The sequence below is a fragment of the Mustela erminea genome, chromosome 4, assembly GCF_009829155.1.
Source record: "Mustela erminea isolate mMusErm1 chromosome 4, mMusErm1.Pri, whole genome shotgun sequence".
Taxonomy (NCBI): domain Eukaryota; kingdom Metazoa; phylum Chordata; class Mammalia; order Carnivora; family Mustelidae; genus Mustela; species Mustela erminea.
The window spans coordinates 1,611,125-1,638,173 of record NC_045617.1 but is presented as its reverse complement, the minus strand read 5'-3'; the positions used below and the strand labels follow the sequence as shown (position 1 = coordinate 1,638,173).

The 27,049-nt window shown below is 56.7% G+C and overlaps 1 protein-coding gene across 5 annotated transcripts in view; it reads left to right on the top strand.

Annotated features, from left to right (window-relative positions):
- The first annotated feature begins 293 nt into the window (after positions 1-293).
- The window catches only part of KIF25 (kinesin family member 25), a 43,405-nt gene continuing 16,649 nt past the window's right edge, over positions 294-27,049 (top strand). For 2 of the 5 annotated variants that reach the window (XM_032338477.1, XM_032338475.1), the window contains exons 1-7: positions 578-682; positions 7,197-7,262; positions 11,456-11,578; positions 13,017-13,155; positions 13,851-13,954; positions 16,604-16,692; positions 18,736-18,772. In XM_032338477.1, coding sequence (XP_032194368.1) covers positions 599-682; positions 7,197-7,262; positions 11,456-11,578; positions 13,017-13,155; positions 13,851-13,954; positions 16,604-16,692; positions 18,736-18,772 — 642 coding nt within the window. In that variant the 5' untranslated portion in view covers positions 578-598. Of the gene's footprint in view, positions 386-571; positions 683-7,196; positions 7,263-11,455; positions 11,579-13,016; positions 13,156-13,850; positions 13,955-16,603; positions 16,693-18,735; positions 18,773-27,049 lie in introns of those variants that run through there. The other 3 variants (XM_032338472.1, XM_032338473.1, XM_032338474.1) reach the window with 3 other exon arrangements.

The following is a 27,049-nucleotide window of genomic DNA, read 5'->3' as shown; positions in this document are numbered from 1 at the left end:
GTGCGCGCGTCCCACGGGGCCCGGAGCCCCGTCAGCAGTTGGGCCCCCGCCTAGCCGGCCGCCGCGGTGCACAAGGTGGCCTCAAGCCCACGCAGCGGACCCCAACCCCGCGGCCTGTCTGTGGGCTGCGTTGCAGGCGGCCTCTCCCGAGCAGAGGCTGGGACGAGGATGTGGCTTCTCCGCACGACGCCCTGCCTGTTCCTCCAGATGCGCGGGGTGTGGCCGCGGACCCTGAACTGAGTACCCGTGCGCCGCACGCTGTCTGGTCGCGGCGCCCACGCAGGACCCCTCGCCGCGGGGCCGTTCCCCCGGGAAAGGAAGCCGTGGTCGCCTGGCGGACGTGAGGACAGCAGTGAAGCCCCTCGTCCCCCGAAGACGCTTGTTTGTATGGCATTTGGAACGGCCACACTTTAGGAAATGATCTTCAAAGGGAGCCACTCCCCTCCCCAACAGGGCCCTCTGACCCCTCCCCCTCCTTCCGCCGCCAACCCCTGACCCCGTGGCGAGGAAGCCATGGTGGGGGAGGGGCGCAAACGCCCCCCCACGCGGATTCCGGTGGATTCTGTTACAGTGTTTCAGCTGAGAGCTGGGCCCGGCGATGCCCGCGCAGGACGTGGCATCTCAGAGGCGCTGGGGGCGCATCTCGGAGCAGCGGGCCGGGCAGCTGCAGCGCCAGGTGCAGGTGAGCGCAGCCGCCGCAGCACCCCGAGCAGCACTGGCCTCTGGACCGCCCCCTTCCACTCTGAACCTTGGGGCTGTGGCCAGCAGGGGAGCGTTGGGGTGATGGTCCTCAAAGACCTCGTGCAGCCCAGGCCCCGTCATCTTCCCTTTCTGTAGTGTGTGAGGTCCTAGTCTTACCTTAATCTTCTCTTCCTGTAAGGACACCAGTCAAATTGGATTGAAAACCTCTCCAATGGCCTCATTTTAACTTAATCACCCCTTAAAAGGCCCTGTCTCCAAATACAGCCACATTCTGAGGTCCTGGACTTGGGACTTCAATGAGTGAAAGGTGGGGGGTGGGGGTGCGATACAGCTCCTAATGGGCAACAAGCTAATGGGCAACCTGGTTCACTCGAGGTTACGGAGAGCCTGGGGTCAGGACAGACCTCAGACTGGCTTCCAAAAGTATCCCTGCCCCAGTTTAACTGGACCAGACAGTGGAGAAATGTGTGCCCCAAGCCATTATTGAAAACAGTAAGGCAGTCAGTAATTAGTGGGGTTGTTGTGGTACCAAGGGAGGCAGAGTAACAGAGAGATTGGGGAGAGGCGGCTAAGAAGAGGCCTGCTTAAACTACTGTCTCCCAGTACCTGTGTGCACGCCCGGGGCTGTGTCCTTCCCGCTGGGAGGGTGCGGCAGGGCAGACTTCCCCGGAAGAGGCGAACTAAGTCACTCAACAGAGCACACAAATAGCAACAGCAACAAAAAAAACTGGGTAGGAGAAAGGCATCACTATCTAAAGTTTCTTCATTTCCTAAAATGTCCTGTTTTCAACAAAAAATTATAAGACATGGAAGAAACAGGAAAGTGAGACTCATCCACAGCAGGGAAACCAATAATAGGAACTCCCCATGAGAATGCCTGATGTTGGAATTAATAAGAAGCCAAAACAGTCATTATAAATATGTTCAAAGAACTAAAGGAAACTGCATTATAGAAGAGAAGGAAAATATGATAATTTCTCATCAGATAGAAAATACCAATAAAGAGATAGAAATTATTTTTTAAATTATAATCCTAGAGTTGAAAATCACTGAAATAAGGATGTTCTCTAGAGGACTTAAGAGTAGATTTGAATAGACAAAAAAGGAATCTGCAAACTATTAGATTAGTAGAAATTATGCAATCCTAAAAACAGAGAAAAATAGAAGATAAATGAATAGAACCTCTGGAAAAGGTGTGAAACCTGTAAGCACACCAGCATATACATCAGGGGGGCACCAGGAGAGTAGACCAAGAAATAATTGCTCAAACTCCCAAAATTTATTGAAATTTGGTACACGTGAAAGAAACTTAATGAACTCCAATTAGGAAAAATACAGAGAAATTCCCATCCACCTGCATCTTAGAAATAAAGAGAAAAGCAGAGTGAGTCATGCGCCATGACTGTCAGGAGACCCTCATCAGCATCAGTGGAGGTCAAGGCAGTGCGCGGCGTGTTCAAAGTGCTGAAAGACGAAAATTCTGTCAACCAAAAATCTTTTATCCAGCAAGACAGTCTTATAAAAATGAAGGCAAAATAAAGGCATTCCCCAATAGACAAAATTGGAGAAAATTTGTCGCTAGCAGATCTGCCTTATAGGAGATGCTAAGGGAAGTTCCTCGGGCTGAAAGCAGGCACCCCCGCACAAAAACACAAATCCACAAAGAATGCCAGTAGAGATGGTCATGTAATTATGAAATACAGAGGAAAGGTGTATTTTTCTTTGTTTCCTTCACTGACTTAAAAAGCAGTTGTGTAAAACAATATATGTATAACTGTGTCATTGAAAATATAACGTATGGAAATGTATTACCTTTGACAAAAGTAGTACAAAGTAGGTGGATGGAGGCAAAGTTTTGAGTTAAGGCAATGATGCCAGATGGTAGTTTGAATGCACAGGACCAAGTAAAGAGGAGTCAAAATGGTGAAGAAGGCCAGCAGAGCAAACCCTATAAATATATACATGCTGTCCCTTCTTGTCTCAGCTTCTTTAATGAACTTGAAATTTAAAGCAGCGATGACCACACTGGATTGTTGCATCTGTAACGTACATGGACGGACATGATGTGTAATGGTACTAACACAACAGGTGGAACAGAAGAGTAGAGCTGTGACACGAGTGTTTCCGTATCTCACTGGAATCTGTCTGTGAAGGTGAAGTCGTCTACTCCAGGTTCAAAGTAAGGGCGAGCCCTCGTGCAACCACTGAGAAAATTATTCCAAAACTAGTGGGAAAGGGCATCAAAGAAATTAAGATTTCACCCCAGAAAATATCCACTGAATGCAAAAAAAAAAAAAAAAAAAAAAAAGGCAGTAAATGAGGAACGAACAGGACATGGGGCACATAGAAAACAAGAGTGAAATGTTGGGCATAAAGCCATGTCAGGGACATTCAGTGTGAATGGACAAACCATCAGTCAAAAGGCAAGTGCTGTCAGACAGGCTAAGAAGCCGCATCTAACTACATGCTGTCTGTCTACAGGGGGCCTGGTTAGATTCAGAGATACAAATAGGTTGTAAGCGGGGCACCTGGGTGGCTCAGTGGGTTAAGTCTCTGCCTTCGGCTCAGGTCATGATCTCAGGGTCCTGGGATTGAGCCCTGCAGTGGGCTCTCTGCTTGGTGGGGAGCCTGCTTCCTCCTCTCTGCCTGCTGCTCTGCCTACTTGTGATCTTTCTCTGTCAAATAAATAAATAAAATCTTAAAAAAAAAACAAATAGGTTGTAAGCAAAAGGGTGGAGAAAGACCCACCATGCCACCATCAGCTACAAGCAGACTGTACTAATATCAGACAAAATAGACTTTCAGATGAAAACAGTGTTACAACAAATACAGAGGGATATTTGCTTGTGACAGAAGTATCACTCCATCAGGAAGATAGGAAAATTATGTGTGCATCTAATGACATGGCCCCCAAATTGGCAGAATCCAAGAGAGAAAAAGGCAACTCAAAAATAATAGCAGCAGACATCCCCTCTCCCCTCTCAGTAACAGACAGACAGACTGAACAGAGGACCAGCAAGGAGACAGACAATGTAAACGGTGCTAATGAACCAGCCCGACCAGGAGGACATGCACAGAACACCCCGTCTACGCAGCAGGAGGATACCCTCTTGTACTCATGCAGCGCACTCTCTGGGTTAGACAACCTGCTGGCCACCGAGGAAGCCTGTATACATGGAAAAGGATAAAGGGCATATAAAATGTATTCTCCGGTAACAACAGAGGGGAGTTAGAGATTAATAACCAAAATAAATTTGGGAAATTCACAAATAGGTGAAAATGAAATAAGACAGTTCTAAATAACCAGTGGGTGAAAGAAGAAATCACAAGGGAGGTCTGGGAATATTTTGAGAGGAATGAAAATGAAGAGCCACACAGCCAGGTTTATGGGATACAGGTAAAGCAGCACCTGAAGGAGCATTCATAGATGGAAACACCTACTTTAAACAAGAAGATAGCTCTCAGGTCAGCAACCTACACTTCCACCTCAAGACACTGGATGAAGCAGTGAAGCAAGTCTGAGAGGAGCAGAATGGAAGCATGACAGAGGCCAGAGGAGAAACCAGGGCAGCAGAGCCTGGAAGAACTACACAGAAAATCAGCAGAACCAAAAGTGGATGAATCAAGCAGACAGACCCTTCGTTTGACTAAATAAAATTAATAAAATTGAGACTGGAAGAGAGGACATTACTACCAACTTCACAGAAATAAAAAGGGAGACACAGACATGTTGTGAACAGCACTGCTGACAGTTTAACCCGGGGGAGATTCTCCGATTCCTGCAGAGACACAGATCACCAAAACCGATTCAAGGAGAAGTAGGAGTTGTGAACACAACCGTAACGCACTGGGTTACATGAGGAATTAGAAATCTCACAAAGGAGAGCCCAAGTCCAGACAGCTTCCCTGATGAATTCTACCGAACATTTATAGAGGAATTAATAGCCGTCCTTCCCGGGCTCTTCGGAAAAATAGAAAGGAGGAAACACTTCCCATTCCGTGAAACTAGTATTGCCCTGATGGCAAAACCACATGAAAATCTCACAAGGAAACCAGAGCAGTATCTCTTATGAGTATAGATAGAAAAAATTTCAGAAAATAATGGCAAACCGCAGGGCTTATAACCATGTACAAGTGGGAGTCATCCCCCAAATGGTTTAGCATTCCAAAGTCCGTGAATGTGATTGACCGCTTCAATAGGAGACAGGACAAACCCCATGATCATTTCAGTAGATCCAGAAAAAATGCTTCTGACAGAATATAACTCCGCTTCATGATGAAAACACTTGACCAGCTAGGAACGGATGGCAACTCCTCAAAGCTGATAAAGGGACGTCCACGAAACCCCCAGCTGACACACATAAGATAAAAGGCGCAAGATGAACAGATCCACTCTGACCACATCCATTTACCATCTTCCCGGACATGCTTGTCCACCTGGTTAGGCAAGATGACAGAAGGGAAAGATATTGATCTCAGACAGGAGGGAGGAAGACGATTCCATTTACAGATGACATGATCTCATATATGGAAAATCACAAGAAATCCATCAAAAAACACTACTAGCCCTAGTAAGTGATTTCAACAAGTTTGACAGATACAAGATCCAGGTGCAAAAATCTGCTGTCTTTCTACTTCATAGCAATGGGGAAAAAAAGGTGAATTAAAAACAACAATTCTACTTAAATATCATCAAAGATATTAAAATGCTTCAGAAGGAATTTAACCAATGTGCATGACTTGCACATTGAAAATTGACAGTCAGCATTAGCCATCAGGGCAGCGCAGACTGAATTGCAATGACATGCCACTTCCTACCCACTCAGATGGCCATGCTCAGAGGACAGATGGGAAGTTTTGGCAGGGGTGTGGCCAGGTTGGCATTGTCATGCACTGCAGACGGGAGTATGCAGTTCCCCAGATGCTAACTGGAGGTAACACATGTGGTCCCCATCCTAGGAATACTCCCAGGAGAAAGGGAAATGTGTGTCCCACAAAACTCGTCCAGGAACAGCTATATGGCTATACGATCGGGCAACGAAAGGAAAGGAAATTCTGGTAGGATGCCACGACATAGTTCCGCCTTGAGAACAAGGTGCCCAGTGAAGGATACTGCTCGCAGGGGCTACACAGCCCATGATTCTGTGGGTCCAAAATGCCCAGAATTGGCAAATCTGGGAAGACAGAGAGTAGATTATTGGTTTCCTTGGGATGGGTTGGGGGTCATCAGCGGCAGTGGCTAAGGGGTGGGGCTTCCTTTCAGGGAGATGAAAATAACTGCCAACTAGTTTTGGTGACATTGGCACAGCGGTGAGTATACAGAAGCCACTGACCTGTGCACCTGGGCCGGTGAACTGCGTGGAGGGCAAGTCCAGCTCCATAGGGCTGCGGACAGGGCCGGCATCTGCTAGATGCCAGAAGTGGACTTCTGCGGAAATACTCCAAGTTTGGTAATTTTTTTCAAGAGGTAAAACTGACTGAACATGGTAACAAAGTCCAGATGACATCCAAGTTTCTGGTTTTATAACCAGTCACAAAGAGATTGTCCCAAAATGATCACAACAATCTGAGAGCTGCGTGTTAGCGGGCTGGGAGAGGGACTCCCCGCAGAAAGGATGGCCTCCGGACCAGCTTCAGGGAAACCCATGCTTTTCTGTCCACCGAGGCCTCCAGCAGCTGGCTTGCTCAGCATTCACTGTAAATAGCTCTTAACTAAACTCCTCTACTTAAAGCCCTGCAGACAACAGCCCCTTCTTCCCCGTCATCCCTCCTCCCAGACCCCGCCTTCCCCCTGGAGTCTTACCTTCTCTTCCATCCTCAACTCCGCGAACTCGTCCCTGCCTCAGGGCCTTTGCATGGGCTTTCCCCTTTGCTCCGGTTTCCTGGCTGGCCCTGCCAGCCCTGCCCCCACCTTGGGCAGCCACTCTGTCTCTGTCTCTGTCTCCGAACCCATAGACTGATTTAACTGTGGTGTTGCCACTGTCCCCCAGCTCTCTTACCCATGCACTGGCTCTTCCCCCGCATCGGATCGGTTCACAGCTGTGTCCAGAGTATCCAGACAAGTGCTTGGCACATGACAGATTTCTAACAGGTAGCTTTTCATGTGAGCTAATAGAAGGACAGAAATGCTGATTTTAGTGTGTCCCAGATTTTACGTTACATACAGGTCCGCTGGAGCTCTCTCTAACATGCAGACTCTGGTAGATCTGGGGTGGGGCTTTTTCAGCAATTTAATTGTGCTCTAATTTATGTGCCATAATGTGGGATTCTGCGTTTCCGACAAGCCCCAGGAGCGGCAGCCGGGGACTGCACTTGGAGGGGGGGTCATAGATGCGGGGCACGTGGGCTCTGTCTGTGTCGGAAACAGCCCCTGCCCCAGCTGACCTCCCCTGCAGCTCTTCACTGATGCGGGGGCTGGCTTCCTTCCGAGGGTGGAGTGCTTACTGATGCGATTGATTATGGTCATAATTTCCTTTGTTTGGTCCTTGTTGTAGGCCAAAGAGGAGCGGATAGTTGAACTGGAAACGGAAAACGCCGTTCTTCACCTGCGACTGGCCCAGGTAGTGCCCCCACGCGTCCGGCAGGTGGGGTGGACTGAGTCCTCCCCGGGCTCCGGACTGCCGCCCGTCCTGGCCTTCCCTCCTGCCATGCAGCGGGGTAGCCAGGACCCCCGCCTCCGAGGCGGCACGAGGTCGGGTCCCGTGCCCACGAGGATCTAGTGAGGACAAAGTAGTGAGGGGCCTGCGCTTTACTGAGGTCCGACTTACAGACATGCCTTCCCCCAGCTGAAGCGTACGAGTGGGTGTTCAGTTTCCTCGTGGTTGCCCAGCCATCGTGACCCCCCCCTTTGCCTGTACCCCCAAGGACCTTCGGGCCTCTCAGTTTCAGCCCCTGCCCTCCCCCACGTACAGTGATCCTGGCATCCTGGCAAGGACGCTCATGCTCGCGTGAGTGGACCCTGGTCCGCCACGCACCTGGAAGGGAGGGGGCAGGGCAGAGAGTGCCTGGCGGCAGGAGCCTGTCCCTCCTGGTCTTGAACAGCCGACCAGCTGCTGCTGCCCCCGGAGCCCCGGCTGGGCCTTGCATACCATGCAGCCTCTCAGGAGGAAAAGGCCAGGTGAGGACGGAGCAGGGGACATGATGCAGCATAGCCAGGGCACCTCAGCGGCCACGGGAGCCGGACAGGTGTGCAGGTCCTGCCCCAAAGCCTCTGGGCTTGGGGTGCTGGCCTCCAGGATCGTGAGCCGATGCCCTTGTGTTGTCCTGAGTCTCCCAGGTGGTGGCCATTTGTTAACAGAAGCCAGTCTGGAAAGCCAGGGCTCGTCTGCGTCCCTCATCGGTAAGATGTGACCTCTGCAGACCTCTCCTGAGGGCCTTCCAGCAGAACTCAGTCTTCCAACCCTTGATGCTCCTTGAATTACCTTGTCCCATTCCACTGAGCTGGACTTAGCTGCACTACATTTGTCGGTTAAGTTGGGACTCTCCGTACTGTTTCCTAAATAAAGCACTAATTTATTTGCTCGTTTTGCGAGAGCTTCTGGCCTGAGCCCCAGTGAAGCATGTCTCCCGCGTTGCACCCAAACCTTCCCACGGCACTTCCGAGGGGCATAGATGGGCCCGCGGCTGGACCCCACAGCTCGCGCCCGGGGTTCCTTCCTCCGCGCAGGGCTAGACGTGTGGAGGTGGCTCGTGGAGTTCACGACCTTCTGTTGCTGGGGGCCGCCACGAAGCTCCAGCCGTGTTCCCAAGTGTCATCGAGATGAAATTGAAAACATGTTCTTCACAGTTAAGATCATCAGGCATAGTGTGTCAGTTACACAAAAAGCCTGAAACATTTTTGGCATTTGTATGGTAAGTCTTTCTTCGCCATTTTTGATGATTATAAGACAGAACATCTTCCTTCTGTGGCGCAGGCCTCCTGTGCAGCCCATGCGAGGGGAAGGGCGCGCGGGACTCTTCCAGGAGCCGCTGTCCACCAGGCTCGCCCTAGCTGCAGAGAGTGGCTGGTCACACGTCCAGGGCAGCTTGTCCTACTCATGGACACTGTTCCTGTTTTCAGTGTTGCTCTCCAAATGAATCCGCTGCCTCCCCAGAGCCCTGAGCTGTTGCTTCCGGGCTTTGCTTCTCAGTACCCTCGGGCACCAGTGGCTTTCCGCCTGTTCCTCCTTGGCCAGCCTGGCCCTGGAAGCCAGATGGCCCATATCCCACGTGCCAGACTCGGTCGCTCAACTTCATTTCCCTCTGAATTCCCGTTGGACCTACAGTCGGTACCGGAGACTTTGGAATACGGGTCTGGATGTTTAAATAAACGTACATTATATTTTTTCCGAGAGAATCTGAGCCTTCAGAGTTTAGGGCCTTTGTTTTGCTTCCGTTTTGTCTGTAGCCACATAATGGGTGGAGCAGTGAACCGCGTGACGTCCCCGAGCTGTAGTCTGCACAGGCCCGTGCCCACGTGGCTCCTGGTACCTGCTGCGCCCAGGACAGGACGGGCCGTGGGTTCTCTGTAGCCGTCATTGTCCCACGGATGGGTGGGCTGCCCTGAGCGTCCCTGCGTGTAGGTTCTCCTCAGTGTGGAGGGCTCACATCAAGAACACGTCCTCCAGCCGTGCTGGCCCGTCCCACCAGCAACCTCCGTGTCCCCTTCAGTGTCGCACATGTAGCTCGGGCGTCCCTCCTGCTCCCGGCACACGGGAAGAGTCTGCTTGACATGGTTTTGGGTGAATTACAGTCAAAAGCTTTGACTGGAAGGAAACACCTGTCCTCGCGTTCTGGAGTCCAGGGAAGACGTGGGTTTCCACAACCGTGGGAGCTGCCGTGCGACCTCAGCGTAGGGGTGGAGGGGAGCGGGCCCCGGCGCGCTGGGACAGTGCCGACCCCGGCCATTCCGACGGATCCGTCCCAAGAGTCACGAGCGCGTCTCCTCTCTGGCATTTACTGGACGCCCCCCGCTGTGCAGCGCCGGCGAGAGGGGACGGGAGAGCGGCTCCGAGGGAACAGAGCCCCGTCCCCTCGCTCCCTTGTCGGACCCTTGGGACAGAATCCACTTACCTGCCATCACGGCGCTTTCCTACCTTCCAGGCACCGAGAGGAGTTCGGTCGGAGTGTCTGCCGCCGTCGGAGCAGAGGAGCCGAATTCAATGCAATCACTCTCTGGTTTAGTTTATTTCCTTTCCGTCAGCAGAGACGCAGCCTGCGGCCGCATGACTGTTAGCCAGGGGCAGGGCCTCGACTGTCCGGCCGTGCTCCTGCCCAGCGCGTCTCCGTGAGATAAGGATTGTCCCGAGTCGCTGGAGTGGTGGCAGTGTGCTGGATCACAGCGCACAGAGCCCTGGATCTATGGGACAGGCTTCCCATGCGGCACGGAGGGGGCCAGCCCTGCCCAGCCGGCAGCAGGCTCGCCTCTGTCCCCTGCTGCAGAAAGAGTTGTAGTGAAGAACATTCAAGCACCAGGGAAAGATCCGCAGCCAGGCGGCCCTGGCCCCCCATGCTCAGGTGGCACCGGTCCTCAGGGTGCTTCACCCCCAACCCTGGCCTGTCCCGGCCCCACAGCGGCTCCTGTTCCAGGTGCTGCCGTCTCCGTGGCTGGCCTCCCGCCGGCTCTCCGTGCTGTCCGCGGCCAGGGGCAGACGCGGAGGGAGCCCCACACCCGCTGGGCCTCCTCCTTGCCGCAGGGCACTTTGGGGACCAGGTGTCCCCCGTCAGCCCCACCGTGCTGGGAGGCCCGCGTCCTCTGCCTCCACACTCTTCCCGAAGAGAAGCCGGTGCCTGCTCATGCAGCGAGCTCACGTGCCCTCGGCTTGCAGCCACGCGCCGCCAGGTTAGATATGTGGTTAGGACATCGTAAAGACGTGGCGAGGACATGGTTAGGACATCATAAGGACGTGGTGAGGTCATGGCGAGTCGCTCTCCCTGAGCAGCAGCTGCCATGGCACTGTGACGGCTGGTACCGAGCTGCGGGTTTTCTCTTCGTGGGACGCCGCGGCTGGTCTCTGTGGGAGGCCGTCGGCACCACTATGAGCCACGAGGACACAGCACGAGAGCGTCAGGACTTAAACACTGTAGAGCACAAACCAAAGCAAAGCAGAATCCCGAATGCATCACCATTCCCTCAGGACCTGAGTCATGGCCCCTCCGCAGCTGGCCACACAGGACAGGGACCCTGGAGCTACAGGGGTCCCGGTCTCGTCCCACTGCATCACCTCCTGGACATGCCAAGTCTGTCCCTGAATGTGTCCTGACTCCTCTACTCTGTCCCCCGTGACAGCCCCCTCCACTCCGTCCTGTCCACCGAACTCCCGGAGCCGTCTTCCCAAACAAGGTTTCTGTCCTGAAAATCTCCGCGCGCTTGGCATCGCCCTGAAGGAAACAGCCAAGCAGCGACCCTGTTATTGCCGAGGTCTGCGGCCCCCCAACCCTGCCCCACTCACGGGGCCAGACAGCTCGGTCCTTAAACACCTGCCGCAGGCAGATGCCTTCAGGACCCCCTGCGCCCCATGTCCACATGGCCCCGCGTGAGCCCCTCGTACCCGCACCGCACTCCTGTCCCTGCACCCTCTGTGCCCCTGTGCCGCCTCACCCTCCTCACCCGGCACCCCTGGGGGCCCTGCGCAGGCCGAGGGGTGCGGCCAGGCCGCGGCAGGTCGGGCCGGTGGGACTCAGCAGACAGTAGTGAACAGCCTCCGCTCAGAGGAGTGCACCTGCTCCCAGGGGCTGACACTTTGACCGTCTTTTATTCTCTTGTGCACAATAGTACCGAGGAACGAGTGGGAAGGGGGCTGGCGCGGCCGCCCAGCTCTGCTCCCGGTGCCCTGAGCGGGAGCCCCCGCGGAGAAGCGCAGCCCTGGCCGCACCCCAGCTCTGGCGCCGCGTTCAGGTAGGAGCAGCTCTGCGAGTGGGTCCCTGTGTTTGCACGTGGCTGTCCGCGTCCCCCACTCACGGGGCCGTTTCCGGCGGGACTGGGGAAGTTTAAGCCTGCGAGCCCAGATCCCGTCTGAAGGGGTTAGGAGGAGGCTTGCTGTAGGGAAACGAAGCTCCTCAGTCGGCAGGCGTGGGGTCCCGGCACGTTTGCCCCTGTGGCCCTCTTCACGAGGCGGGAGAAGCTTCCCTGTGCTGGGGACATGGGCCCCTGGCGCTCAGGTCGGGAGCTCTGCCTTCCTGCCGACTTGGAGGCCTGGGGTCCTGAGCCCACGCGGGAAGGAGAAGCACCGTGTGGCCGTGGCCGGGCTGTGCGACACAGCTCTGATCCTGCCACACGGAGAGGCAGGGTGGGCCTCTCCTTTAATCCAGTGTCACAGGGCAGGGCGCGGCTTTGCTGGGGCCCGGACAGCCCAGAAACTCGCCACCGCAGTCCCAGGGGTGGCTCCCGGTAAACTGCTAAGTTGTCCGGAAAGAAAAGTCAGAGCGTGGCCGTGGCTCTAGGGCGCCTGGCAAGCGTCCAGGGCGAGCCGGTGCTGGGTTATTTTTATGCTGTGGTGTGTCCGCGAGCATTGTCCACCTTTCCTCACAAACAAGTGACCGGGGCAGAAACTAGGAGGGGAAAGAAAGATCATTATGACAACAGCAGAAACGCCGTCTGCAAACACCATCAGTCCCCCCAACAGGCTCGTTCTCCTGCCCACGGACCGCGGGAGTGCGTGCGGAGTCGCTGTCCTCTGCGATGCGAGATGTCAGTGTGGACATTCTGTCAGAATGTTTCTGATACGGAACATACGGAAATGGTCTTCCTTTTACGGAAAAGAAAGACTTAACCCAAGGACGTGTATCTCAGATGGGCGGGGATCTCGCGGTTCACTTGCTGGAGGTCAAACCCCAGGACGGCCGCTCCTTCCTTCTGGGCCACTTGTCCTGGTGCCCAACAGTGTCCCACGGCCTCAGAAGGGAAGAGCCCCTGACGTGGGGGGCACCGCTTATCGGCTCCATTGCCCCCCGAGTTCACTGAACACCCTTGCGTGTGCGCCTGGACGTGGGTCTCACAAGCACAGGGGCCAGCATGGCTGTCGTCGTGTGCTCAGGACAGTGTGGTCCCGAGGGCGGTCGGCGCAAGAGGCCAGAGCTCCGTTCCTGCGTGCGGAGGCCGGCGTGGGGACTGGGGCCTGGCCGGCCTCGTGAGGAAGTCCGCGGCCGACAGGAAGCTGTCCTCCCTCTAACGTTAGAGAGCTTCAGCTCTGAAGAGACGCAGGTCCTGGGAAGTCTGTGTGTGATTGTGTTACTCGTGTGGCTGTGATCTTGTTTCACAGACCCTCACTTGACTATTCCAGACGGTGCCGTGTGACCCATGACCTTATCTCCGCCGCGTGTGTTCTCTGGTCCAGGCCCTGAAGCAGGACACAGAGGCGCTGCGAGCTTCTTCTCTGGAGGTTTTCAGAGCTTGCCGGGAGCACCTGCAGGACGGGCTTTCCGAGGTGGTGGCGGCCGTGCAGAGGGCACCGCTCTGCCACGAGGCTTTGCTAGGTAAGGTGAGGCCCTAACCCAATGGCTGCCCGGCCCGTTGACAGGGACAGAGGCCTGCCGGGGACTGGAGTTGGCTTCAGCTGTGACTTTGTGCTGCTGCTTGGGAATGGACATGAGATTTCCCCTGTCCCCTGGGGATGATAAGAGGCTCCCTCAACGCTGATGTTGGCCCTGTGCTGGGGCCACGTCCCTGCTGAGTCCCCTGTGTCAGATGTCCCTGATGTGTGGTGTGATGTCCCTTCTGTCTGGTCACCTCTTTCTTGGGCTCGGTCACTACTGGGTGGAGATGGGGATGTTCTTGTCACCTACCAGACGTACAGCCCGGGGAGCAGGGTGCTTTGGCTCTGGGGCTGTAAGTGCTCACCCCAGCGGCACTGTGGGAATGAGGCCAACCTTACTGGGAGGGTTCCGCTCAGGGACCCTCCTGCTGGGTCTCGAGCCAGGTGACAGGTGGGCACGTGCATGCTCGCGGGCAGTCCTCCAAGACACACACTCCAGGAAAGGGGACCGTTGGGTTATCTAATGGGCCGTAGTGTGCCTCGGCTCTGGAAAGGGGGCTGGGGGGAGGGGGAGAGGGAGAGGGGCCCCGGCTTTCCCTCGGGACGCAGCAGTCTCCTGCAGGGGGAGCAGTCACGGGGGTCTCAAGATCCTCTTCCCAAACCGCATTCACACTTGGGGTAAAACCGTCCCCGCAGCCTGGCAGTCGAAGGCGGGCCGCCTCGAGAGGTCCTTGCAGGAGGCGAGCGCGCGGTATGAGCTGGAGAGGCAGAAGAGGAAGCTGCTGCACAACCGTTTGGTGGTGAGCGCCGTCCACAGTCCAAGAAAGGGGGCGGGACAGGGGACCTGGAGGAGGGACCTCAGTGAAAGGTCCAGGTGCGGGTGCGGGTGGATAGGCGAGGAGGTGTGGCCAGAGAGGTGGGGCCTGATGGGAGGCGTGGCCCTCGGGGAGGTGTGGCCAGTGAGGAGGTGTGGCCCGCAGGCTGGAAGGGGCGGGGCTGAGCGGCAGCGGGGTGGGGCGGGGCGGTGAGACCCCTGGCTGTGTGCGAGGGCCGGGGCAGGCCTGTGCCCTGGGGTCTGCGAGGGCGGCCCCTGGAACGCGTGAGCCGGGTCCTTAGAGCTCAGCCTTCCGCCCGGCGCTGGCCCTGGCTTTCCTCCGTGGCCGGGAGGACGCCGAGGCTGGCTCGCCTTCCTGTCTAGCGGTGCGGGGCTGAGGCCCGGGAGGTGTGAGGACCCCGGCTCCGTGTGTGCTCCGGCGAGGCCGGAGCTGAAGGTCTGTTGGATGAGCTGCTTTGCTCCTGGGAGGTCGGGGGGCGTGGCGGGCTCACGGTCCCACGGAGCCTGTGCTCCTGGGAAGTGCCCTCGGGCTCCCCCACGGGTCAGCGTGGCCCCCGTCCTAGGCTGCCTGCAGGCCGGGCTCGGGCTCCGGGCCGCCGCAGCAGACGGCATCCACTGCGAGTTTCCTGCCAGCCAGGCGCTCTGGAAGCGCTTGGTGCGTGTACATACCTCGTTCTGACCTCGTGCCTCCCTGCTGCACAGACCAGGTGAGAGACCAGCCAGGAGCTGCCGGTCCCCTGCGCTCCCCCGGGGCCTGAAGGGGCCGGACTGGCCCTCTCGGCAGGAACCAGGCCCGGGGACGAGGCTTGACCCCCAGCTGCGTTCTGCACCCTGGAAGACCCGCTGACAGATAGTGGGTCTCAGCGTCAGGGAGACCCAGGGACCCAAGAGCCCTCTAGTCTGTAAATCAGTCCGTAGGTGTCTTATTCATGCTGCTGCAGCAAAAACAGCTGTGCGTGGCGACTGGTTAAACCAACCAGTTGTGAGTCCAGTGTAAGATTTGGAACCGATCACCAGGGAACGGTTTCTGACTGCTCAGACGGCAAACGTGCTGCTCACGGGAACCAGTAGGCATGTGCGAAAATGAAGATGTCCCCTTGTGGTTTCCAGGTGCCACATCAAGAGAAGAGGAGATATGCAGGGTGTCTGGTTTTCAGCCAGGCATTTGCAAAAGCATGACATGAAATATTAATGACCAGAACGTCAGTATAAGAGCTCGGAGGCCAGCCCCTGCCCCCTGGGTTTTTGTGTCTGTAAAGAAGGCGCAGGGAGGAGGGGCAGGCCGGATCAGCCAGGGACAGGACCCCGACCCAGAAGACAACCAGGAGAGAAGCTGTGCAGGGAAATCCTCTGGGCTCCGCCCAGACTCCTTGGATCCTAATTCTCACTGACTTGATGGAGACAATTTGAAAGGGATTTATACCAAACGTATCGAATGGCAAGGAGTATCCCAAAATATTTCCACAGGCTAGAGCCCTAGGCTAAGCAGAATGCAGGTGCACAGGTGCAGGCTGATGCAGACGTGGGGTGAGAGCAGGTGCCTAGAGAGGTGACTGCCAGCAGCATCGCCTTGCGAGCTGAGATCAGTTTTTAAACTGGAGAACATGCCAGAACTCACAGCAGCAGCAGCAGCAGCACCGTGGTTGTTAGCGGGAGTCCCTCTTGTAGCCCTGCCACAGGAGCTCGGACCCCAGGCTCAGTCTGGGGACCGGGTCCCTCCCCCAGGCTTCGCGGACCACACTGGGCTGTGCCGTTGGAGGCCGGATGCGCGTGAAGTGGAGGTGGCCGTCCCTTCCTGGTGGTGACACTCCTTCACTCAGGGATGCGGCCACCTCTTAGGTCACCTGACACTGCCCTTCACCTGCTGTCTCCCAGGTTCTCCTGCCTGGCCCTCCCCCTCCTTCTGCATGGTCTTTCCTGTCTTGTGACACAGTGTTGGTTCCCAAGCCCACGTCTGCCCCCACCGATGTCTGATTCTGGTAGAACCACGGCCACGCCGACAATTCCCATGCTTTCCCACTGACGTGTCTGTCATCTGGGGTGCTGGGGAGGAGTGTGTGGCTCCCTTCCGGTGGGTGCGGCATCCCCAGTGTCAGGTGACAGTCCCAAGCACGGACTAGGTCGTTAGGGTCAAGGCTGCAAGGACAGTCAGCAGGTCAGAAATGTGCAGCTAGAGATGAGCTGCTTGTTCCAGACACGGCCCTTCAGGAGCGATGAAAACCCGGTGCTTTAGCCGTGGGGGAGTGCGCAGTGCGGCTGTGCACCACGGGCTGGTGGGAGGCGCTGGGGACGCATGGCTTCCAGGGGACACGGTGGCAGAGTTTGTGTTTCTGACACACTGTGCCGTGAAGGAGGAACGGACGGCTTCATCATGGTGTCGACGCTGGGAAAGGACCCGTGGGCAAACAAGGCCAGCGCCACGCCAGGAAGCGTGTCTGAGCACCACAGGACAGGCATTTGCCAGGGAACACGTTCACGTGGGGATTTTAAAAAAGCCTGAAAGAGCACTGAGCGCCCAGTACCCTTCCTGGGGGTTGCTCAGAAGCCAGTACTCGGGATGTCCTCTCCGGGGAAACGGTTCCTCCGCTCACAGGTGGAAACTCTCTGGTTGTAGGAGCTAAAAGGGAATGTCAGAGTTCATTGTCGGATTCGCCCTCTGCTGCCTTCCGATGAGGAATTCGATGGTCAAGCTTCCCGGGACAGGTGATCTGCTTCTGCATGGTGTGTGTGTGTGTGCGTGCGTGTGCGCGCGCATGTGTGTGTGCTCGTGTGTGTGCATGTGTGCGTGTGCATGTGTGCACGCGTGTGTGCGCGCGTGTGTGCGTGTGTGTGCACGCACGCATGCGCACTTGTCTCTTTGAAGGAAAAAGAAAGTGCAGCCATTTCCTGTGCGTCCTGTGTTCCTGCCCCTTGCCCTGACGCGGGATTTCTCATGCTCTGGGGGAGGGTGATTTTCTGGAAGGAGCTGAGGAGTTAACAGGCTGTTGGAATGTGGCTTGAACGTGGCGAGAAGTTCTGAGCGAGCCCCGTATGGGTCATAGGGATTCTGGGGCCCAATGGGGTCACACTTCTTTCAGCAATTGACAAGGCCAGGCTCTGGCTGGTCCTTCTCTGCCCGCTAGTCCATCAGAGGGAAGGGGCATCCTTCTTTACTAACTCTGAAGAGCCCTCCGGGGTGTGAGAAGGTCATCAGTGTGGACACGGCTGGTCGTTGTGACGTGGACAGAGTTCTGGTGCTATTGATGAGTCGCACAGAACTACCTGACGTGGTTTTAGTTGGTTTTAGTTGGCTGTTGACTTGAAAACTGTCTCAATAGGACCTTCCCTTCTTCCCCAGATGAAACAAACCCTTGTGGAAAGGTCAGCGCCGTTGCCTGTGGAATGGATTCCACATTCCGGGCCCTCTGGCCTACACGATGTTGCCCACTAGCCCCCTGCTTCCCTTAGGTCAGCCTTGGGGGCTCTGCGGCCAACAGGCTCTCACCCCTGCCCTGTAAGTTGGCTCATGTCGGGGGCCTCCTCTTGTCCGCCTAAATCTTGTTCTCCTGGAGGGGCCTGCCTTGCGTCTCGCTGGTGTGTGTGTCATATGGTCTAGCACGTGACTTTGGAAGGTCTTTAGGAGGTCCCGGGCCTGCCCTACAGTGTGAAACACAGTTCGTATCTCTTTGACAGAGAGTGGATATCTTTCTCATCCAGTCTTACTTTGCTAGCTCAGACTTTGCTGGGCCGTGGTGGCCGGTGGCCAGCAGCCGTCTGTCAAAGGGTCGGAAAGCCAGGTGTGTCGGGAACCGCGGCATACCACAGGGCTGGCGGTCTTGCTTCGAGGTGTCTCCCTGAGCGCGGGGTTCCCGTGGCGTGAGCGACATCTCACTGCCGGGGTTGGGCTGCTCGCACCGTCGCAGGAAGTGCCGCTGCCCGGTGCTGCTTCTGCCGGTCGGCCTGTCGGTACGGCCCCAGCGGCACGGCCCCAGCGGCACGGCCCCAGCGGCACAGTCCCAGCGGCACGGTCCCAGCGGCACGGTCCCAGCGGCCTTGCAGACTTTCCCTCCCGTTCCTGCCTCGCCTGTGTTCACTTGACGTTCGCTCTGGAGCACGTTGCGTTTTTCCAGGTTCCGACTGCCCTCAAAGACCCGAGTTCCCGAAGGCAGAGACTGTGCTGTGAGGTTTGCTGCCCATCAGTCACCCGAGACTTGGGGTAGAGTTGTCCTGTCTCTCCCACGACACACAGGGGTATGGAATGAAGAGCAGAGGCGTGGGAGAAGACGCTTCCAGAGAGTGTGACGAGGGAGGAGGGGAGGGAAGCCGGGCAGCGGGAAGAGTCAGAGACTCTGACACCAGAGGGAGCCGCGGGGGCAGAGGGGGCAGAGAGACCAAGCAGAGGCGAGGAGCGCACCGCTGGGGAGGTCTAGACGGTGAAAACAAAAGCGGGCTCAGCAGGAATGAGCGTGGTGTCGTGTTGGGCCCCCGCGGGGCTCAGACAGGGACGCGTCTGCCTTCGGCTGAGGTCGTGGTCTCAGCGTCCTGGGATCGAGTCCCGCATCGGGCTCCCTGCGCTGTGCGGCGTCTGCTGAGACTCCGTCTTCCTCCCGCTCTGCCTCTTCCCCTCAGCCCACGTGCGTGTGGTCCGTCTCACGCATTCTCTGAAAGAAAAGAGAAAGGAAGGAAGGAGTGTGGAAGAGTGTGGATGGTGGGGAAGCGGACGGGGGCGCCACCGTGACGCCCGTTTTCACTTCCTTCTGCCCCCAGCTCGGCGCCCGCAGGAGTGGTCCACGCCGTGGACGACGTGAGTGACATCTCCAACACACGGTCTTTGGAGGAGCCTTCCGTGGGGTGGTTCCCACGGTCCCCAGATGCCCCGCCCCGGGGAGTAATTTAGAGAGCCTCCTGGATAATGACGGGTTCTGGGGCTTGGCTTCCGCGGGAGCGAGACACCGATGAGCCTCCGGGCGCACGTGCATCCTGAGACGCCACAAGGTTCCTACCTGTGGGGGTGTGTGAGGAAAGCAACTTCACCTTCGTTTGATCTGGTTTTCCGGCTCCCAAACCAGCCAGCACAGGTGAGAGTGGGCCTGAAGTTTAGAGCATTAGGGAGGAAACACAAGCCTCAAACCTGTGTAGCCGGGTGACCCAACTGGCTTTAGATTCGTGCAATGGCCACGGTGACCACCAGCTCGCGGTTTTGTGTTCTCTTCAGAACCTGCGTGTTTCTTAGTTTTCTGTACCCAGGAGGCCTGGACGTGACAGCAGGAGCGCAGCGCCCCAGCTGGCTTCCACGTGCAGGGAAATGGGGCTCTGCGGTAGCCGTGGGTGCCAAGAGTCAACCACCGTCACCCGGTTGTTCTAGAAGTTACACAGAAGCAAACATTATGATGCTTTCCATTATGAAATGGACTGCGGGTTGCTGGCTAGGGAAAGTTGTTCTCTGTAGAAGAGTCTGGCTGATACGGACACGGAGTATGTGAGACAATTAGAACTCAGCACTTGAAAGTCCTAATGGCTCTGGGGGGACAGACTTCCGTGGGCGCAAGACCCCTGGGGGTCAGCAGGATCTTTACCACGGAAGGTTCCTGAAGCCCTTGGAACCCAGAGCCCTCGAAATTTCCCCAAAAGCGAGAAGCTCAGACAGGAAGTGGTGATGGATGGGAGGTGTAGACAGACTCGTGACAGAGAAACTGGGGCCTCAAAGCCAAGCCTCCATCGAACAGAGTCTCAGGGTCCTTCTGAACCAGAGCAAGAAATCTGCGAGTCGGAAGGGGAGACCCATTACGGGACAAGTGACCCTAGTTCTCTGAGAAATCAGACCTCCAGGAAGGGAGACAGGAGCCAGCAGGAGAGATGCACCGGGCTTGTGATCACAGCGCCCGCACCAGCTGTGAACCGCACGCTGTGGGGACAGCCAGGGGAACCGGATCCGTCCTGCTAAGGTCGCAATGTGGGGTTAGTGACGGTGCGGTGCGCGTTTGGAGATGGGAGTCCTCATCAGCGGAACACGGGGATGCTGCTGTCTGACGTTCAATTTATAACACTCCAGAGAAGAGCCCAGATAGCTCGGTCGGCAGAGCATCATAAAACACGCCGGAGAGCTGGCCAGTGGCTTGGGCACGCGTCTGAAGCCAGCGGGAGCGAAGGTCAGCCGGACGGTGACGGCCCGGGTTTGTGCACGGCTGAGAGTCCTCACCAGGTTGAGTCGTGACTGTGCCTGGCTGCCGCATCCGGGCAGCGCGTCCCGACCGTCACAGCATGAATGTAGGGAGCACGTGAGGTGTGAGCTCTGGGCTGAGATGAGGCCTCTGGGCGGCGGGACGCGTGCAAGCCGCGTGTGGCTGCCTGCCTGCCACCCCCGCTGTGGAGACGCCGGCTGTGGCAGCGCGTCCCGCCACGGTCACAGGTCGTAACTCGCGAGAACCCTTCCGTGCGAGGACCCTTCCGGATGCGGACCGATGGCCTCCGTTTTGCAGAGCGGCCCGGGGGGCGTCTGGTGCTCCGATCAACGCTCCCGACAGGCTGCAGAAGTGAGCACTTTAGAAAGTCCTTGTTTTTAGGTATTTTTTCACCTGTCACTGGACGCATCGTATGACCTCAAACAGCAGGGAACAAATTCAATTCTCCTTCTTAGGAATTTGAGCTAAAAGGAGCTCTAGACACTATGTATTCATGGTGAAGTTCTGACCTTTTCTACACTTTGTGTGGTCTGTGGGCATCCTGGTCGACCTTCAGAGTTATTTTTCATTAGGAACCGGGCTCCTGAGCCTGGAGCCCGGCCCCCACGTGCAGAGGACCTGCTGCGGCTCCCGCCTGATGCACCTGTGTTCATCCTGGTGACTGTCCCCTCCAGTCCCTGTCCAGGTCCCTCTGAAGCTTCAAATTCAAAAGTTGGAGGGTTTGCTGTTTTTTTCCCATTTTACCCATCAAGATTGATTGGGTGATTTGGGGTTGTTTAAGGCGGTGAGGTGTACAGCCGCTGTCCCCTGTGTCCCTGCTCCAGGCAGCCTCCGTCGTAGACCCGGTATTCGAGATGGCTCACGTGATCTCCGGCCAGAACATCCCAGACTGAACCCTTGGTTTCCCCTTCGGACAGACTCTGCCCGACTCCCCGTCTTTGCAAGTGGCAACTCAACGCACTCAGTTCCTGGTGCCCGAACCAGAGTCACCGTCGACGCCTGCCTTGTCACCACTGAGCAGGCCCTGTGTGTCCTGCAGAATCCCTTCCCTGGGTCTCTTTACTCCATTCCCGTCGCCCTTGCCCTCCGGGCCATGCAGCCCTCCCCAGAGCTAGCTGGCCCGTTCCTCTGTCTCCTGCCTGTGTCTGACCTATTCCGTAGCTGGGAGCAGGCCCTGAGATGCACTGGGATGGCGTACGAGCCCTTATGGCTCCGGCGCCTCCGTGAAGTCACAAGGACTTAAGGACAAAGTCAGACACTCGAGTCTGACCTCTGTTTTCCCGTTCGTCTGCCACCGGCTCCTTCATGCCCCATTCCTGCCACGCTGGCCTTGACCGGTACCAGCCCCGTGCTGCCCGCAGGTCTCTGCACTTGCTCCTCGGGCCAAAACCCCTTCCGTGCTCCGGGCCTGGCCTGCCCTCCTGACCTCCGCTCTCAGCACAAGCATCACCGCCCGCAAAGGCCCTGCCGGGGGTCCCAGTCTGAAAAGCGCTGTCCCTGCCACTCCCAGCACCCATTCACCTCTTCAGGCTCTTGGAGGAATTCATCAGCCCCTCGTCTGCGTCAGCCCACGCCAGCTTTGCCCGTGTTCACCAGACCCCGTTTGGAATGTCCTGTTCCCTCCCCGCCATGTGCAACTTGCCAGCATCCGGCCTCGGTGCACACGTATGTGTGTGTCTGTGCATGGGGCCACCCGTACTGACCGTGCTCCTGACCTCCGAGGGGAACACGCAGTGAGAATGCCAGCAAGCATAGGGGCACGCGGCCCGGCCTGCCAGTCACCAGCAAGCTGGAAATGTGGAAAGAACCAGGACTACTTAATACTTATTAGCAACACACAAACATAATAATAAATATATTCTTCCTGCTGTTTCTGAAAAATAATTCCAACAGGACACGAACACCACCCTTCATGTCCTCATCGAGGAACAGCAAAACAGTAAAGCAGTATCACCTAACACTGCCACATGAGCTCCGGTCACTTAGACAGAAGTCGGCTGCGTGCCGTCTGCGAGCACCGCTGTGGGGTCCGTGGAACCCCCTCTCGGTTACCAGCACGCGGCGCCGAGCGTCTCTGCCCTTACGTGATCATGAAGAGTGGACGACACAGGGCTCGGCACCCCGTATTGGCTACGTGACCTGTGGTCTTTGACTCCTGGACAAGATGCCAGTGAGCAGGGGGTACGTTTGTAGGGGCAGGGAACAGGTGTCGCAGTCCCGTTCTGGGGACGAGAGGGGCAGAAGCAGCCGAGCGTGGAAGGGGGGCTGGGCAGCGCCCCACAGACCAGCTGTAGGGACAGGCCCTGTGGGACCGACACTGGCTGTGTTCCCAGTGACAAGAACCAGGGAAGGAAATCTGGATGCCTTGGGGGTGAATTTGCAAACAAAAGGTGAATCTTTGAACTTGTCAGAGGCAGAAAGACAGGCGCCCACCCGCAGGTTGGCCGTCTCTCCGAGCTCGGCTCGGCGTGCCAGAAGAAGCCGCAGGATTTGAGTTCGGATTTGATTCCGCCTGTTGCCCACGGGAATGTTGAACACAGACAAGAGAGTTTCCCTGCAGACTTTCATAAGATGCGTCAGGAAACTCCTACAAACCAAGACACACACACCGTTGGGAACCAGGCTGAGGCCGCGGGCAGTCGGTCTGAGAACACGTGACTCTACGCCTTCTCCCAGCTCTGCCCCCTCTGCCAGGCTCACAGGTCCTGTGCCGACGGCAGCGTGTGGCGGCCCTGCTCACGCTCGCGGGAGCCCCCAGCTTGGGAGAGGGGGGCCTCTCAGCAGTCAGGTGCTTCCTGCATGGCCACGTGGGGACAAGATGACAGATGAGACACACTCGCCGCCATCTGGCCTTCCCGCTCTTTCCAGGAAGATGTGTGTGACCTTGCCCCAGCCACCAAATTTCCACCCAATTTCCTCTGCATGTCCTGTGGCGAGGCAGGTGGGCCCGGAGTCTGGGCCAGACCCAGGCTCCCTCCCTGAGGCAGGAAGGGGCTGCGTTCTCCATTGAGGGGGGCTTCTCTGTGATGGGAGCAGTGGTGGCTCTCATTTGTGTCACCGCGTTGCAAAATGGTGTTGGTCTAGCTCTGTCATTCCTTGTTCCTTTACTCCTAGACGTTTCCCGTGTCCTTGCTGTGGCCCAGCGGGACAGCCCACGGGGGAGCTCTGTCCTTTCCCCTTTACTCATCAGCTTTGAAATAACGCAAGAGTCCCTGGCTTCCTGCCCAGGTGCCCAGGGAAGATCTGGTTACGCGTCAGGATGCTGGCCTGCGTCCCTTGCCGCTCAGAGACCAGGCTCCAGAGTCCGGGAGACCCTGGGGGCCTCCTGACCTTGGCTCCATCTGTGTGTCCTCACACGCCCGTGTTCCGTAGTTGAGAGGAAACCCAGCCACTTCATAGTCAGTATCCAGGGGGGTTGTTCATTGTCTGTTTGGCTGTCTGGTCTTTTATGCAGGATTTAGGGTGATTTGGAGTGTATGCCACTTGCTTACTAGCACGCAGACCTCTATGACGGCATCGTCCAGCGCGGGAGCTGGAACTGGCAGTGACCACCGCCCCCCTCCCCCCCACCGTCTGAGTCCATCACTACATCTGATCTCATTTTGAGCTGTCGTGCATTGAACAGGTATTATAGACGTGGTTGCTGATAAAAGCCGCGGGTTACACGATATTCATAACTACTTATAATACCTATAAATTATGTATAAAAACTTACAGAAACTATACTTATAAATAAAACTGCATACACTGTAGACGGTTATAAGTAAATAAATTTTCCAGTCTGTATTTGGTCCTAAAATGTCATTGGTGAGTTTTAGTTGTATTTTGGGGGACTGAGTTTTTCAACTCAACATGATTTTTTTTTTTAATGGGCAGATTCTGTGACTTTTTAAAAAGATTTTATTGAATTATTTGAAAGAGAGAGACAGAGCACAAGTGGGGCAGAGGCGGAGGGGAGAAGCGGCTCCCCACTGAGCAGAGCCCGAAGCCAGATTCACCCCACGACCCCGAGATCATGACCTGAGCCAAAGGCAGATGCTTCACCGACTGAGCCCCGCCGGCATCCCAAACTGAACATGAATTGGCCGAGATGTATTTGTCTCGATGCAGGCAGCGACTCCGAGGTAATGAGACCAGAGTGACGGCCATCTTTCACCGTTCCCGCCCCTTGGGTCACGGAGCCCACACATCTCCTGGGAGAGGAAGGTTGCCTTCTATTTGCAGAACTCATGGCCCGTCCAGCAGGTTTTCAGAACAAGGACATGATGCTCCCCGAGAGTGTGGAGAACTCGTGGACTCAGAGTGCGTCCACCTGCGGCCTCCGCTTTCCCCAGCTCCCCGAGGTTGGCCTGACGAGCCCCAAGGGCAGGGCAGGGCCTTCCATGCTGAATGCCTTTCACTTAGCTCCTCCTGGTCTCAGCATCTGGCCGTTGGATTAAAACTGACTTTTAGGGACGCCTGGGTGGCTCAGTGGGTTAAGCCTTTGCCTTTGGCTTGGGTCATGACCTCAGGGTCCTGGGATCGAGCCCCGCATCGGGCTCTCAGCTCAGCGAGGAGACTTCTTCCCCTTCTCTCTCTGCCTGCCTCTCTGCCTACTCGCGATCTCTCTCTCTCTCTATCAAATAAATAAATAAAATCTTTAAAAACTGACTTTTAGCTTCAAAATGTGATGGCTGAGTCCGTGGCAAAGATCGTAGGCCCTGGATGTTTCTGCAGCTGTCCAAGGGCACTGGAAACAGACACGGAAGCACCTCCATGTCAGGAGAACGCCTTCGCTCCTGCCTGGCTCTGAGCGGGGCACCCACCGCATGGAGCCCCCGGGAGCCTTGGGATTCCGCGAGCAGGGATGTCCATGCTGTGGGGAGCCCCGAGGATCTCTGTCATATCTGCGTGTCGGGCCGCTCCCCTCCCGGAAGGAAGGGCAAGTGCTTACAATTTTGGATAAAAGGAAATGATCTCACAGGTCAAGGGAAGGAATCTTGCTTGTGAGGAGAAGGCGTGCGGAGCAGGGCGAGGGAGGCAGTGTGTTTGGCCGACGCGGACGCCGCAGCTGTGCTCGGGAAAGTGAGGCTTTGTTCTTGGAATCATTTCAGAAATGTAAGATCCAGTGATCACGCTGTAGGACGGCCTTCTAAACAGCCGTGGGGCGCTTCTGGACTCAGGCTTGTTTTTATGGCTTCTTATGTTCCTTACACGGTGTCCCTCGAGCTTTTGGGGGAGACAGTTTGAACCTTTGCATTTTTTTCATTTGTTTTTCTTTATGGTTAAAACTTGGGTGTTTGGAAACATCAGCCAAACACTTTGGGGGCCGTGTTCTTCGCAGAGTTCACCGTGAGGCCCTGGGGACACATCTTGGCATAATATTAAAGGAAAGCCACCGTGACCAGGCAACGGAAAAGGGAAATGATGCCTCTGGGAGAGGGCAGGGCCCAGGCCGCGGTCGGATTCTGGGTTTGGGAGCCCAGGATGTGGGCTCTGCTCCCAGCATCCTGTCTGTACCTCCGTCCCGGGGGTGGGGTGGGGGGCGTTCTCTCAGAGTCGAGAGTCGACAAGACTGAGGAGCTACTTCTGCTGTGGACAATATGACCACGGTGACATCGCAACATGGCTGTCACCGCGTGAGGCTAGACAGCGCCGGAAACTGCCCTAGGAGCGCAGCAGGGGCTCGAGAGACCCTCTGTGGGGTGATGACCTCTCTGCTGGCGACTCCCCTGCGAATAAGACCTTGCCCTGGAGAGCCAGGCTGGGACGCAGCCGTGCACGAGTCTCCGTGTGTCACCTGGAGGAGGCGTCCTGGGAGTCGTGGCACGCAGAAGGCGGCAGCCGGAGGCCCTGCTCCTTGCTGGCCGAAGTCACCGTGGACTGGGTTTTCGCCCCGTTGGTGCTGCTGAACTCTTCACTGTGGTAGCAAGCGGCTTCCGGCTCTGCCAGGGGCAACTAATATCTGGAGAGAAGGACCCGATTGACCTGTCAGCCTCCCCGGGGGCCACTGCGCATGCTTCTCTTTGTCACCCTGTTTTGTTTACATTTCGGGAAGATTCCTAAGGCAGTGACCTAAAGAGAGCCTGAAGGGCACCAGGCTGGGAACAGAGAGGCTCAGGAGAGGCGAGGGGCCATCTCTTCAGGGGGCGGCGGGTGTTGGGAAGGGACAAGGACACGAGACGCTGGCTGGATGTGGTGGCAAGACAACTGCTTAGGGACTGTCACACAGCCTGACTTCCCCGGATGCCCCTGTGGTCCCCTAGTGCTTCGTTTTCCACCGCGAGGACAGCTCACCGCGGAGAGGACAGCTCTCTGGCGAGAGCGGGGCCTTGCGGAGTGCGCACCTGCAGCCCCGGCGGGCAGCGGACAGGAGGGCAGCAGCCGCGCCCGAGACGGAGAGCTACACGGTCCTGCAGCGCGTCTGCAGCTCCTGAGCAGCCCACGGCCGTGTGTGCGCCGTGAGGAAACGGGGCGGCACATCCCGCCGCAGCCGTCACGGCGACGTCCCTGTGCGCCGGTCACTCACCCCTGCAGCTGCGAGTTTGTTTTCTCACGTCTTCCCGTACTCTGCCTTTTCGCGAATTTGCATCTTGTTTTAGAACTGGAACCAAGTCGAACCCAGAACTGGAGCCATCAGATCCGATCAGAGTGATCTGATGCTGTGCTTCCTGCTGGAGATGGACTTCACTTCCCGCGCACGGTGGTGTTGGGGACACTTGTGCACGATCATAAGTTGATGTATTTGGGGGAAAAAACAAAATCAAAAAACCTTTAGCACCGGCAGCCATGATTGACTGACAGCACGTCTGAGATGGGGCTTCGTGAGCGCTGGGGGTCTTGCGCCTGCCTCGAGCTGTCGGGTGCCCCGCGAGGTGCTGTCCTGGGCCATTGCATTTCCTTCTGATGCAGAGAAGGAG